This window comes from Cicer arietinum, chromosome 3 (genome assembly GCF_000331145.2).
Source record: "Cicer arietinum cultivar CDC Frontier isolate Library 1 chromosome 3, Cicar.CDCFrontier_v2.0, whole genome shotgun sequence".
In the NCBI taxonomy this organism is placed as follows: Eukaryota; Viridiplantae; Streptophyta; class Magnoliopsida; order Fabales; family Fabaceae; genus Cicer; species Cicer arietinum.
Genome location: NC_021162.2, coordinates 30,323,305 through 30,340,060, shown reverse-complemented (window position 1 = coordinate 30,340,060; position 16,756 = coordinate 30,323,305). Strand labels below are relative to the sequence as shown.

The following is a 16,756-nucleotide window of genomic DNA, read 5'->3' as shown; positions in this document are numbered from 1 at the left end:
GACAACTCAAATTCAAAACACTCAATCATAAACTTGAATCAAACCCGACTCGCGTGCCGTGCCAGGCACCCTAATGCAATGCGTATATGCCAAAATGCATGGACTCGGAATTCCAAACCAAAACCCTCCTCGAAGGGTCGTAAATCATAATTGTACCGCCTATCGCAGGCCAAAGTACCAATTACCGAGGTGCCACCTATCACGGGTCAGCACGATTTACTAAAAAGCGTAAATCGTAAACGTACCACCTATCACGGGCCAGCACGATTTACTAAAAGAAAAAGCTTAAATCGTAAATGTACCGCCTATCACAGGCCAAAGTACTATTTACCGAGGAGCCACCTATCATGGGTCAGCACAATTTACCAAAAACGTAAATCGTAAATGTACCACCTATCACGGGTCTGTACTGTTTACCGAGGTGCCACCTATCACGGGTCAGCACGATTTACCAAAATAAAATGCATGAGCATACACTGACTCCATCCACAACAATCGTTAAGCAAATGCAGATATTAAAAGATTCCCCATTCTTAATACTCGTTTAACTCTAACAATTTTCACTACAAACATTAAGTAAACAGAGATATTAAAAGATTCCCCATTCTTAATACTCGTTTAACTCTAACAATTTTCACTACAAACATTAAGTAAACAGAGATATTAAAAGATTCCCCATTCTTAATACTCGTTTAACTCTAACAATTTTCACTACAAACATTAAGTAAACAGAGATATTAAAAGATTCCCCATTCTTAATACTCGTTTAACTCTAACAATTTTCACTACAAACATTAAGTAAACAGAGATATTAAAAGATTCCCCATTCTTAATACTCGTTTAACTCTAACAATTTTCACTACAAACATTAAGTAAACAGAGATATTAAAAGATTCCCCATTCTTAATATACTTTTGACTTAAACGATTTTCGCAAACACACATTAAGTAAACAAGATATTAAGAGATTCCCCATTCTTAATACTGGTTTAACCCTAATGATTTTCAAATTCCACACAAAACAACTCAAACATATTATTAAAACCAAATCACAATTCACACCAATTCACGTCTCGAATTTCATAAGCATCAATTATGAACACGTCAAACACGATTAACACAAATCATCACAACATACCACTCAAACACATCAAATTTCATTTACTCAAAATCATACACAAATGAGTTAAAGTCATTTTCCACGAAACATTCATCAATAACACCAAAACCTAACTCTAAGATTTTACCCATAAAGCCTTAGATTCATTTTTCCCCAAGTCAACACTCTAACCCTAACAAAATTCTTTTCCACACAATCACAGATAAATCCCTAAATGCTTAGATCTAGATGAAACGGGGAGGTTTGTGTTTGACGGTTTTGAAATCCCTAACTCTGTTTTCGAATCCGAGAAGGAGGAAGGAGTTGAGAACTTGATCTTTCTCACCCACTAGCCTTGGGTTTCAATTCTCGAACTTAAAGGAAGCAAAGAAAAACGAAAAATAGAGGAAGGAGGGAGGGAGTCACGCGAGGCAGTGAGAGGAAGGAGACGGAAAATGTTTTCTTTCTTTCCTTTGCTTTTCTCTTCTTTCTTTTTCCTTCTTTCCTTTCTATTTCCTTTTCTTTTCTCTCCAAACAAATATGTATATATATATATATATATATATATATTAATTACTTTTAACAAATATCTCAAAATAACTAGATATTTGTTACATTACCATTTCACCCATAACGCATTAAATTCTTCGTAAAAGATTCACTACAGTTAATTTAATTTATTCATCGACGAGTAATTCTAATCGACATCAAAATATCTTTTTGATCATATAAACTCCAAAATATTAATAACTTTGGCTAAAAAGCCTCCGAGTTCAATACCAAAATACACTAAAATACATAAAGTATACTTTAAAATTATGAGTCTTACAGTTTCAGTGTCTACAATCTGGATATTAAGCACACCTTTTTGAACAAAATCTATAATGAAATGATATTTAATTTCTATGTGTTTAACTCTAGAATGAAGTATAAGATTTTTTGTTAGGCAAATGGTAGAAATGTTGTCACAATAAATGAGAATGTTGGTTTATAGGATTTTGTAGTCTTCTAGATGATGTTTCATCTAAAGTAGTTGACAGCTACAATCAGTTGCTGAAATGTACTCAACTTATGTTGTTGACATGATAATTTAGAAATTTATCCCCTATGGAAGACAATAGAAAAAGCTAGAAGGAAGAAAGAATAAAATTACGAAATCAAGCTTCAATGCCATATTATTTCAATAAAGAGAACAAATAATGAATAACCTCATTTGTTATTAATGAAGCTGACAAAATGAATAAACTAATTAACTATCTGATGAACTAAATTCATCTAAGTATATTTTATAATAAAAGGGTCTATACTTCAATGAACTATTTAATTACTATTATTGTAGAAGCCTAATTGGTTTCGAAATGTATTTACGATCAGATGTAGAATCATGGATTGTACAAGTGAAATTATAAGATAAGTCTAGGAATTCGAATATAATATAACACCAAGAAGAACACCAATTTACTTATTTATTTATACAGCAACATTTCACACATTACATCATGTCATATCACAAAGAAGGTACTAAACATTACAAACAAAACAAGTACACCAATGAAAGCAACAGAGTCACTTCTGAGTTTAACCAGAGATCTCGATTGACTTGACATCAGGTTTCTTGATATGTTCTTTTGGAACAGTAACAGTGAGAACACCATTCTCCATGGCAGCTTTAACTTGTTCCATTTTAGCATTCTCAGGTAATCTGAATCTTCTCATGAATTTACCACTGCTACGTTCAACCCGATGCCACTCATCATTCTTGTCCTCTTTCTCAACGCTCCTCTCTCCGCTTATCTGAAGAACCCTATCATCTTCAATTTCAACTTTTACATCCTCCTTCTTTAGTCCAGGAAGATCAGCCTTAAACACGTGTGCTTCTGGTGTTTCCTTCCAGTCCACCCGTGTGCTCATAAATGCAGAATTCTCACGAGACAGTTCAGGGAATGAAGCAGAAACGGAACTGGAAAATGGAAAATCCTTGAAAGGATCCCAAACATCGAGGGAGAACGGATCGTAAACGTTGCTCCTTCGGCCACCAAAGAAACTTGGAATCAGCGACATTTTTCTCTTCTCTTCTGGATGTAGTTGAGAACTCGATAAATATAGAATGCAATTGTTATTGTTATGAATGTTGAGTGTGAATCACATTGTCTGCATAGACGGGGTATATAAATAAGATGGATGAATAATATTGTATTTTCGAGAAAATGCGGTTAATTGATTCATTTTGTCGCAGGTCTTGAAAGTTCTCAAACATTCTTGAGTTCTCGGGTGACCTGGAATGCTCTAGATAATATGCGTTTGGTTCGAGGTTCAATCACATTTAATACTTTAAAACAAAATTTTATATTTTTAGAATCATATTTGAAGTATTATTAGGCGGGATAATATTTTAATATTACGGTGTGCTTAAATACTAACTTAATATAAATCCTTGATACTATTAAGTTGATTTAAGTTAAGATTTAAAAACATCATGATATATAAATATTATCTCTTTAATAATACTTCTAAAATATAATTATAAGACATCATAAAAAATACATTCATTTTGTTGTCAACTTAAAAATAATTTTGGACTTGAAAAAAATTCTTACAAATTATTGACCAAAAAGTCCTCATAAATATTAAAATTCAAATTAATTTTTATTTATGGTTGAAAAATTATTCACAAATAAAAAATATTTTTTTTTGACCGGTTGTAACCTTTGTGGCGGTCAAAATGGGTCAAAAATTATAGGAGAGAAAAAATTTGAATTTGTGGCGGTCAATACCCTCACAATGGACTTGATTGATTGAAATTTTTAATAGGATTTTGTACCGGCCTATACCCTCACAAAATCACAACGTTGGAGCATTGTAAGGGTTTTGACCGCCACAAAATCATTCAGTTGCAGTTTTTGAAGGTAAAAGCCGCCACAAAGGAAGCTTTTTTGTGACTGTCTAGGCTGCCACGAAGGCAATCGCTTCTAACTGCATAGGTCGCAACAAAATCATTTGTACCGTTGGGGCTTCTGGCTATTTTGGCAATATTCTGACTGTTTTGGTCGTCACAAACGCTCACTTTTTGCCTTATAAATATCACTTTTCTTCTCACTTTTCATTTCTATCTTCTCTCTAAAATTTCTCTCTAAATTTTATCTCCACCTTCTGTCTACAAATATTTTTTTCTCCACTTTTATCTCTTGAATTTCGGTAAGTTTTTATCTTATATTTTATTTTTTAATGTTATTTTTTATTTGAAGTTATTTATTCAATGAATATTATTTAATTTTTTTTCCAGTGGGGCTATTGTGTTTATTGCGAAGAGTTGTTAATTGTTTGTAAGCTTCAAGTCATACATTACCCGATATCAAGTTAGTATGTAATGTGTTTTAAATATAGATTAGTAATTTATATAATTATTATTAAAAAAATTATATAGTTATAAATTATTTTTAAACTTAATATTTTATTTTAAAATGTAGAATATATTATTTTTTAAATTTGATGAAATATTACTTTTAAACTTTAATATTAGTAAGATTTGTTAAAAAAAAGTACTAGTAAAATATTTAAATTGTAAAATTTATACTCAAATTAAAATGTAGTAATTTTTTAAAATGATGATGAAGTGTTATTTTTTTTATAGTAGGTACCTTTGGTATTATGATATATTATGTTAGTAAAATAGAATTTTATTAAGAAATTGTAATTTTTTTAGCAACAAAACAATACTTATGAAGAAAAAGATTTATAATAATGATCTAATCATAAAATATGTAATATTATAAATATAAAATATTTTTATATTATTTTTAAATAGATAAAACGTTCATTATTCGAAATGTTAGTAGATTTGTCCCCAAAAAAATAGAAATTATGTTGATTTTTTTTCCAGTGGGGCTATTGTGTTTATTGCGAAGAGTTGTTAATTGTTTGTAAGCTTCAAGTCATACATTACCCGATATCAAGTTAGTATGTAATGTGTTTTAAATATAGATTAGTAATTTATATAATTATTATTAAAAAAATTATATAGTTATAAATTATTTTTAAACTTAATATTTTATTTTAAAATGTAGAATATATTATTTTTTAAATTTGATGAAATATTACTTTTAAACTTTAATATTAGTAAGATTTGTTAAAGAAAAGTACTAGTAAAATATTTAAATTGTAAAATTTATACTCAAATTAAAATGTAGTAATTTTTTAAAATGATGATGAAGTGTTATTTTTTTTATAGTAGGTACCTTTGGTATTATGATATATTATGTTAGTAAAATAGAATTTTATTAAGAAATTGTAATTTTTTTAGCAACAAAACAATACTTATGAAGAAAAAGATTTATAATAATGATCTAATCATAAAATATGTAATATTATAAATATAAAATATTTTTATATTATTTTTAAATAGATAAAACGTTCATTATTCGAAATGTTAGTAGATTTGTCCCCAAAAAAATAGAAATTATGTTGTTTACATAATATATGATAAATAAAAATTTGAAACAAATGTAAAACTTATTGATTTTAATGTAAATATTTTAAAAAAAAAACATTATTAAAATTTATTATATTAATATTTGTTGTTTAGTCATTACAAAGACTTGTACTTGAGTTCATAGAAAAAATATATATACTTTTACAATCTCTATTTTTATTTATAAGGACTTATTTTATGAAAAAGTTCATTAAACATCATTTAAAATTTTATTTTAGTTTATATATATAGTCTCTATTATGATTTAAACAACATTAATTACTAACAAGGTTGAAGAGTTTCTCAATTTTGCGAGAGTGTAGAAAATTGTCGAAGATGAAGGGGGATGAGATGTTCATGTTGTTTATGTCGACGTAGAAGGTTTAAGAGTGAAGATGAAATAAGAGTGCATTTATATGAATATGGATTTCTGTCTAACTACTGGATTTAGACTAATCATGGGGAAGAGTCTCCGACGACGCCTAGTACTAGTACATGTGTGGAGAATAACATAGGTCCTTCAAGTAGTACTAACATGTTAGGTGTAGATTATTATAACTATTAGCACTTTGAGGTGATGAATGATGTGATTTCGGATGTTGTTGGGGTTAATTTGTCATTCAATGAAGATCAATATGACGATATTGATGGACATCCAAATGAAGAAGCTTAGAGATTTTATGGTCTTTTGAAAGAGACAAATAAACCGTTGTTTGAAGGATCTTCAAACTCAAAGTTATCAATGTGTATTAGACTTCTAGGTCTAAAGTCTCAGTTTCATGTTCTTGGTTTAGCTTTAAATTTGAGGACTAAAATGATGCTAGATGTAACACTTGTTAGAGATGATTTGCCGCAAAGTTATTATGATACTAAATGGTTAGTGTCAAAGTTAGGATTGGGTGTCAAGAGGATTAATTGTTATGTTAAAGGTTGCATGTTGTATTATGACAACGAATTTGATATAAATGATTTCAACTTAGTTGGATGTAAGTTTTGTCAACAACCAAGGTATCATCAAAGGAATAACTCTAGGGGAAGTAAGAGAAAATTAATTCCAAGGAAAGCATTGTTTTATCTACCTATTGTATCAAGATTACAGAGAATGTTTGCATCAATGTAAACTGCAAGAACGATGACGTGACATTATAAGAATAAAAGAAATCCAAGTGTGTTGCGACACCTGTCTAATGGTCAAGTTTGGAAATACTTTGATCAAATGCATCCTGATTTTGCATCAGATCCACGTAGCGTAAGACTTGGATTATCCTCATATGTATTTACGCCTTATATACAAGCATCGTCTACTCCTTATTCTTATTGGTCTGTTATTGGTACTCCTTACAATCTTCCTCCTTATATGTGTATGTCTAAACCTTATATGTTCTTGGCTACTGTGATACAAGGTCCTTCTAATCCTACAACTGGTATTGATACTTTTTTACAACCTTTGATTGACGATTTGAAGAGGTTGTGGTGTCTTAACATATGATATTGCTCATAAACAAAATTTTATGATGAAAGCTGCTTTGATGTGGACCATTAATGATTTCCCCGCTTATGGGATGTTGTCAGGATGGGGGATCGATGGTAAATTAGGTTGTCCTATTTGTATGGAAGACACAAAATCAGTTTCTTTAAAATTCGATGGGAATGGATTGTGGTTTGACTCGCACCGTAGGTTATTACCTATATTGATCATGCATTTAGAAGGAACAAAGCTGCATTTATCAAGTGCTATGCAGAAAATCTAGGAACAAGTTTGGAATAAAGTAAAAAATATGTCAAATGTACAAGTTGTTAATAATGTGGCTTGTAAATCACAACGTTATGAATAACGGCACAATTGGAAAAAAAAATGTATTTTTTGTGATCTACCATATTGGAAAGATAATTTTTTGAGACATAATCTCGATGTTATGCATATCGAGAAAAATTTCTTTGACAACGTATTTAATATTGCAATGAATGTGAAAGGGAAAACAAAAGATAATCACAAAGCTAGAAAAGACAGGTATATATTGCAGACGACCAGATATGTTGTTTGTGGAGAACAACGACAAAACTCTAAAAGCTCAGGCAAATTACACTTTATCTGCATAAGAAGCCAAATTTGTTTAACGTTGGATCAAAGAGTTGAAGACGCCTAGCGGTTATTGTTCTAATTTGGCAAGATTTGTTGATGTAGAAAATGGGAGGATGCATGGGATGAAAAGTCATGATTGTCATATATTTTTAGAGTGTTTACTTCTTATTGCCTTTAGTGCTTTATTGAAACATGTATTGAACCCACTTATTCTCTGTTCTGCAATGCTCATCAACGAAGATCTCATCAAGATGGAAAATGACATTTCGATGATTCTATGTAAGTTGGAGAAAGTATTCCCTCATAGTTGGAGAAAGTACTCCCTCGTAGTTTTTTTTTTTTATTCCATGGAGCATCTATCGGTGCATCTTGTAAGTGAAGCTAGGCTTGGTGGACCAGTTCAATATAGATGGATGTATCCATTTGAAATGTGATATATATATATATATACATATACTTGATTTTCAATATACTTCAACTTATATATACATGGAGCTTATTGTACATCTCATTTATATTATAGGTTCATGGGTTATTCAAAACGGTCGGTAAAAAATAAATCTAGAGTTGAGAGCTCAATTTGTTCATCTTACCTACACCGTGAAACAACACACTTTTGTTCTCATTATTTCAAAACGAAACTTTGTCACCAATGAACGGAAGAAATGATATTGAAAGTGTTATACGTCACGCACATGCATTATTAGTTTTTTGTTTGTCTGATCATCATGCTGGTAGGGATCTTCTAATTGTTTGGCTAAGTAACAAAGTATTTAATGCAGCACATGTTCATGTTTTGATTAACTTCACTGACGTTAAATTATACATTGAGTATGTTTTAAATCCTTCTTGATCTTTAAGTAATATATTTAAATTGATATTGACCATACGTAGTATTTTAATTTTAATAAACAACATATGGTCATCGACCAGGGAATCTTTAACTACAAGACAATCTTTTGTTGATATACATTCAAATTTCCAATCATGGTTTCAACAACAAGTACATCTCGAAGAACTAACTGCTATCAACATCCAGTTGAGACACTTATTTATGAGCCCGAGTAGAAGTTTCAAAGAATGGCACACCTACTATGTTAGTAGATACAAATTTCACACTGAATCTTGTACTGAAGGAAAAGAAACAATTAATAGTGGAGTTTGTATGAAAAGTGTGTCTGATAGTGGTGTAGTAGAAGACTTCTACGACATAATTAAACATATTTACAAAATTGACTATACCTTCCCAGATTTTATGAAAATTGTGGTGTCTATAAGTGGTTTTATCCATCTAGTAGAGGAACTAAAATTAATTTGATATCTAACACTGTAGATATTCGTTTTAGCAAAAAATATCAACTGTTTGATCCATTTGTCATTGTCCATAATGTAAGACAAGTGTATTATGTTCCTTATTCATCAACAATCAAAAGCAAATAAGGTTGGTGTTCTGCAATCAAAACAAGACCAACGAGTGGCATCGATGAAGATGAAGCAGATCAAATTCAAGAAGTTGCATATCAAATGGATGAAATGTCAAATTTGGATCATGTGATTGGAGATGAGACTATTAGTCAACTTTGTCATGAGTCAAACATTGGAGAAGAAGTTGATGAACAAAAAATAGAAGAATTAGATCACGACGAAAACAATTAATGAATTACGTGAAATGTGTGTATATGTACATATAATATTATATTGTAATGTGAAATATGAAGTGCAATTTATAAATTGTACATACATATATAAGTATGGATATGGATATATATATATATATAGCTTCAATATCAGGAGTAGGAGGATCAGGAGGAACGAGAACGACTGGAATACGAGGATTATCCAAAACATCATGTGGTAAGAAAAAAGTTGTTAAACCACGTCTTATTAACGACCCATCTCTCATGCCTATGCCGAAGACTGGTACTAGTGGTGGAGTTATTCCCCTACATCCTGAAGCCCCTATAAAGTCTTATACCATAGACGAAATAATGGAACGGGATGTGTTGATTGCTACAATTGCGTAGTCATGATTCCAGAAGGAGATGGGTATGTAAATTATTTTAAATTATGTATGTTGATGACTCTTCATCATATGCATATTTTCCCACTATTTTAGTCTTATTTATCCTCAATCATTAGTTAAATTAAGGATTTATTTGATATATTTTGTTGATTTTTGTTCTTTGAGTTAATAAAATGTTGTGTTTTATTTTAGTGGTTAAGTAGGAAATTTTCATAATTTTACATTGCGTTGTGTTTTGGTGCAGTGCTGAATTTTGGTGAGAAATCAACATGACATATGTAGAGTATTTCAGCCATATCTGGAGTAGTAGATCTCCAATTGGAGTCAAACCAAGTGCAAATAAAAGCTACGCTCCATAGCTACAACTTTCATGAAGGCACTAGAACAAAATTCAGACTCAAAAGAGACGAAAAATGCAATGTACATCGAACAACAAATGTTGAGTGCTTGGAGCGCGCCAGACGCGCGTTTTCAGCCATCCAACACTGCCTAGACGCGCCTAGAGCGCGTTTCCGGCGCCTGGGGGCGCGACGCGCACCAGCAACCATAAAAACGCAATTTTTTTTTTACTGTTTTAAGGATCTATTTCACTCTTGGGAAGTTGGGAGACTTGTGCCCTAGCATAGAAACTCAAAGACGGCCGTTTCTAACATCATTGGAGCAGTTTTATCAAGAATCATTCATCAATCTTTCTTGTAATTCTTTTCTAATCTCTATCTTTTTTATCTCTGTCATGAGTAACTAAACCCTATTTGTTAGGGATGAGTGTAACAAGATGAAACCCTTATTTTTAAGATTTGATTTCTAGTTATATGAATGAGTTTATTGAATTATTTTTCTCATCTCTGTGCTTAATGTTTTTTATTGCTTGATCAACATTAAAATGTTCTACGATTTGTATTTTGAAACGGAAGTGGACTTTACGAATGCTTGAGATGAGAAATTAATGAATTTGTAGTCTAGACATAGGTGCAGGTCATCAAACCAATTAAATTAGTTGCAAAGCAATAATTTACAAGAGAATTTCTATACGGTAATGCTTAATTCTAATCTTAAATCTACTAAGGAATTAAGGGTTACTTTGGAATTAAAGGTTCTGTCACTAAGACATTAGTGTAAGAATAATAAAGAGAATTCGGTAATAATTCAATAACGGAATTCAATAACTAGGATCAAATTAGACACCAAGGTTGGATTCGAAGTGAAACTCATCCCTGACATTTTTCTCAATTTATAAAGGATCAATTTTACTACTGCTGTCAATTTTAAATATTATTTCAATCAACTTTGGAACTTTTTGTTCAATTTTAGTAACTAAATATAATTCAATAGTAAAACACAATCCTTAAATTCGACACTCGGTACTACCGTTTTATTATTACTTGCAACGATTCAGTACACTTGCTGAAACGCTATCATATGTTAAATAATTCATTATTGTTAATTATTGCATTTTACATTATTTTATTAAATAATTGTTATATTTAATTTGCATGTAAACTTGGAAGATATCTTTCTTTTAAATCATCTGCAGAGGCAATTGCTGAAGTCATACAAGAGAAATATAAAAAATCATGGTTGTCTTGGGGTGAGATAAAAGAGGATAAGACACCTCAATTTAGTGAAGTTGATCAATTTTTGCATTGTTTCAAAGTAAGTGATTAAATTAAAATATTTAATTACTAATTATACATTTGCATTCTTAATTGAATTATATTTTTAATATTTTTTAATTTAAACAAACAATAGACAAAATGTACTTGGAGAAGAGAGTATAATGTTGTAATTTTAACTTCTTTTGACCATTGTTTCTCCAAGTGTTTGTCATCTATGTTGATGTACCCACGTAATAAGGGTGAGAAAAAATGGCCAAATTGAATTGGTGAAAATATTTGGAGTGCTTTGTGCAGGAAATAGAACACAAATGCTTACAAACAGAAAAGAGAAAAAGCAAAGATTAATAGAGCATCTGCGAGGGGTACCAGTACTCACAAGGGAGGTTCCATGTCTGCTGGAGAAATTAAATATTATATGGTAATTACTATTAATATATATCCATTAATTTATATTCAATTAAATTTTATATTTCACCAATTAAACTTGACATTTAATATTTTAGGAAAAACAACTTAGAAGAGATGTCACTCAGGCTGAGATATCTCGCTATCTTCATGTTAATCCTAAAACAAATGAGTATACTGATGGATTATCACAAATTATTCAGGTAAATATATATTTAATTAGTATTTAAATTTATATATATTTCTTTAACTATATACATTCTAATTATAATGAATCAGCTCTCTAAATTATTATATATTAATTAATTATTTTAATTTGTTTATTATTTTTTTTTTACAGAAAAAACTTCAACAAGTCACAAAAGAGTGGGATGATTATCAAGTGTTACGAATATTAGTGGTGGCAAGTACAAAGGGCGTGTGTTGGGTGTCAATAGTTTATCGTCAATATTTATAAAAGATCCAACAAGATATATTATACTGAGATGTCTTCTTTTTATGCTAGTACGGATCGATCTCATCGCTCTCGATAAAAAATGTTGACCAATTAAAGAAACAATGGATAAGTGAGCAAAAAGCAAAGATACAACAGTTGATACAAGAAGCAATTGATAAACTAAATGTACAATGGAAACAAAAGTTTCAAGAGCAACAATAGCAGAGTCTAGAATCTATAAAACATTGTTTCAATGACTTCATCTTCTTCCATCTTGAACAACTCATACTTTTTTACTAGAAGGTTGGCCTTTACTTCTTGAACTTGCTTATTTTCTTCATAGGTCAGAATCAGACTATCAAAAATACTATTTGTTGTCTCCTAATTGGTGCACTTGTCAAACTCTTTGAAAGTGATTGCATTTATCATGAATGTTCTAGATTTATAATGCATCTTGTACATGTTCTTATGAACAACATCCATCTCTTTCCTTGGAATCTCAATACTATCAGTATTATTTGGAGCAGTATAACCATCTTGCCCCAAATCCCAAAGTTCAGGATCTTGTGAAATAAAGAAACTTCTTAGCCTATCTTTCCAGTACTCAAAATATTATCCATCAAGCAGAGGTGGTATGTTGATGTTTCCTCCAACAGCTTCCTCACTGAATCCAAAATATGTTGAACTCTTAGATCTTTTCTCAACTCAGCCTTGAGATTGAGCTCTAATGCCAATCGAAAATGCAAACACAAGAAATGGGGTTGAATTGTGTTTGACTTGAAGTAAAAGTGATTGTCACGATAAGGGGGGCTGAATTATGACCGTTTGTTTTAAAATTTAGTTATTGCACTAAGATTGTCCTCTCAAGTTGTCTTTGGAGTGAGGATGGTTAGATGAAAAATAATCCTCCTCTTATTGAGGATGATCTGAAGAAGAATAATAAGAGTTTATAATATGTACGAAAAGTGTGCTAATGGTGTGAATAAAACAAATATAAAGAAAGTAGAGTTTAAGAAGATTCACACACAAAATTGATACTAGTTCACCTAATATAGGCTACTTCAGTCCTCATAGCTTTGTGAGGTTTTCACTAGTGCTCAGAAAATCGTCCTCTGATCTACACCTTTTCAACTATGTATTTTCTTAGCCTCACCAAGCTTACAAAATAGTGATGTGAAGTGGTATATAACACACTCAATATACAAGTAGTAATGTGTTTAATTTGTTTGGGATCAAATTACAACTTTCTAAGATAAGATAGTGATGTGAAGTTGTATATAACACACTCAATAAAAATGATCCTCAGATATGTTTAAGTTTGGAAGAATGTGTAGAATGAAGAGAATGATGATAAGTTTGAATAAATTGGATGTTTTCTTGTAGATGATTCTCTTGATGTTTGAAGATTAATACTTCTCTATTTAAATTGCATTTGGAGCTTCAAACATATGGGTTATCAAAATATAGCTATTGGAGATTTTGCTAAGTTTCCTTAGACTTGTCTTTATTTTCAAAATTTTCATTTAGCTTTAATCCTCCTGTTAAGTATGCTGAGAGGATGAGTTCACAATCTATCCTCATATCCAGATTGAAGGAGGATGATGCTTTCATTAATTATGATGTGACTTGTCTTTTTTGGCTTTTTCTTTTCCCAACACCTATAATGTTAGACCTGATAAGTCAAGGACAACACTTTTTGTACTTTGGTACTTTTACCTTTTTCCCATGTGTGAGGATTAATGGATAACAGAAATTCATCATCTCTTATGCATTATTTATCCTCTAATGTAGATCCATCCTCTCTTTATGATTGTTTATCCTCAACATAGAGGCTATAATTTCATCCATGAGGAAAAGTAATAAGTGACCGTTTGAGACTTGATTAAATGTCCATGGTTATTAATCTAATTTACAAAAGTGTCATTCAGATGTCCTTGTAATACTTGAGCTTAGGAGGATGAGTTTGTAGTCTATCCTCGAAAGTCCATCCTTAAGTTATCTATACATCTATAATGTATAACGTATTATCTATACATCTATACATTATAATAAAGCAAACATGATAGTTTGAGAAGTTTGACACGTGTCGACTAAATAGAGTGTTATGAATATATCAAATTTCTATTAATAGAAATAATACTTCATTGTGCAGATTTTGTTTTTTAAAAATAAAATTAAACTTCCATTACATCACGACTTTATACATGATGCGTCCGTTGAAAAGTTAATGGCCAATTAAAAAATAAGAAGAATTAATTAAAAATAAAAGATTTTTTTATTATAAAAATAAATAAAACTTTCATTATATCACAACCTTTATACATGATGCATCCTTTAAGAATTTAGTGACCAATTAATAAATTAAAAATAAAATACAATACACCACGACTTGACGTAGTTTTATTGAAGGTATTTTGTATGCGTTCGTTGAGAAGTTAATGGTCAGTTAAAAAATTAAAAATTAAATACAATACACCGTTACTACTTGACAGTTTTTTTGAAGGTAACTGTTTTTTAAACACTACTTTATCAACTACCGCTTCAAATTAATTTAATTAAAAAATTTATGGCCAATTAAAAAATTAAAAATAAAATACTATACACCACGACTACTTGACAGCTTTTTTGAAGGTAACTGTTTTTTAAACACTACTTTATCAACTACTGCTTCAAATTAATTTAATTAAAAAATTTATTTTATTTTATGAATTCTTTTAGTGTCTTGAGACTTTTCTTTCTTAATTCGTATCGTTCTCTCCTCAATTATCTCTGATTTTTTGTGTCTCCTTTATAAATATCATTAATATTATCTCATTTATACACAATTTCCTCTTAATTTTTTCTATTTCAAAGATTCGTTATTTATTTTTGTGTTTATCATTCTCCGATGTCTGAAAAAAAAAATCAGATTTTGTTGCTTCAATTTCTCCAAAAAAGGAGTCATGGAATTTGGTTGTTAAAGTTGTGCGATTATGGTTTCTGTCTGATCTCAATGTTAAACATAAATTTTATGCGATGGAAACGGTATTGATGGATGACAAGATTTAATTCTTTCTCTTATAAATTCAAAGTTTTAAATTATACACAAACTTATTTGTTATGTTATTAATTTAACAAATTTGTGTTTCATATTGTGTCTTTCTTTTATAAAGTCGAAGTTTTAAATTATACACAAACTTATTTGTTATGTTATTAATTTAACAAATTTGTGTTTCATATTGCTAGGGTGATAAAATTCAAGCAATAGTGCGAAAAGCTCTTATTCCTCGATTTGAGACTACTAATCGTGAGGGAGTTGTGTACAACTTCCGTCCTCTCGGTGTTGCGTCTAACTCTGGAGCATATAGAACAACCGAACACCAATTTAAATTGAATTTTCAAAATAGTACAATTGTCCAAGAATTAGAAACCAGTTTGGTCACAGCCTCTCCGTACTCATTGATTTCATTCCCAGAAATTCGAAATGTTGACATGGATTACTTGATTGGTAAGTTTATTTCAATCTGTCATTGTTATTTTATTTTAGTTATTCACAATTTAATCATTATTATTATTATTATTATTAAATAGATGTCATGGGAATTTTAGTTGGAGTGGAACAAGACAGAGTTTATGAAAGGAATGGTGTCAATACAAAATTTAAAGTTATTGAGTTAGAGTCAGATGGGTGAGACTTTTTATACTATATAAATTTTTTTCAGTATTTAATAATTTTCTCTATGTTGATGAACTGGATGCATATTTGCAATCTAGTTATAATCAAAATGTTGTTGTACTTGCTCAGTTTCTAAAAGTGAAGATGTTTAATGGTAAAAGCCAACTACAAAATCCAATGAACTGTACTAAGCTTTTATTCAACTCTGAAATTCCTAAGTCAGTTTCTTTCAAACTCAAGTAAGGTTAAAAGTAAACTAGAAGTAGTACTAACTAACTTATTCAAATTTTTTATTTTATTCTTTTTATTAAAATACTAACTTTATGCTACATTATCAGACACTCGCATAACTTTGACTCGCCAACTCAACCATTGACTCATAAGAAGGATACTTCTCATTTGAGTTTAGAAGAAGAATTTTTAAGTCTTTTCCAACGCATGACTATAGAGGAACTTAAGGATTGTCAAAATGTAATTTTCACACTTTCAATGTCATATCTATTACAGTTCATTTAGTTTTGTTAATCATGTATTTTATTTATAATTTTTACTTCTTTTGTAGGACATGATTTATGTTGTCTTTGGTACAGTTAAACATATTCTTGGTGATGGTGATTGGTGGTATGGAGCATGTGTATGCAACAAAGGAGTTGTTATTGAAACTAAAAGGTTTTTTTTCCCAAAATGTAAAAAATATGTATGGACAATTGTGCCTAGGTGTGTTTCACAAATAAAATTCATTTATGTTAATTTATCAATTCCTTAAACTATTATTGATGTTAATAAATTTCATTATCTAATTTTGGTAAAAGGTACCGTAATAAGTTTAGAGTCGTTGATGATACTGCTTCTGCTACCTTTGTCATATTTGATCATGACGGAATTTCGCTAACAAACAAATCATGTCTAAATTTGCTTCATGAAATGGATCAAGTCAATATATCTTCTCAATTTTATTGTCCGGTTATAATC

The 16,756-nt window shown here is 30.3% G+C and overlaps 1 protein-coding gene across 1 annotated transcript; it reads right to left on the bottom strand.

Annotated features, from left to right (window-relative positions):
* Positions 1 to 2,534: 2,534 nt before the first annotated feature.
* Positions 2,535 to 3,254, bottom strand: LOC101505773 (18.2 kDa class I heat shock protein). Its single transcript, XM_004516489.4, has one exon. It carries the CDS (start codon positions 3,157 to 3,159, stop codon positions 2,677 to 2,679), a length of 483 nt encoding a protein of 160 aa, XP_004516546.1. The 5' UTR covers positions 3,160 to 3,254; the 3' UTR covers positions 2,535 to 2,676.
* Positions 3,255 to 16,756: the final 13,502 nt, after the last annotated feature.

Excerpts from the sequence above, each read along its gene's own strand:
- LOC101505773 (XM_004516489.4), bottom strand. The coding sequence starts at position 3,159 with ATGTCGCTGATTCCAAGTTTCTTTGGTGGCCGAAGGAGCAACGTTTAC.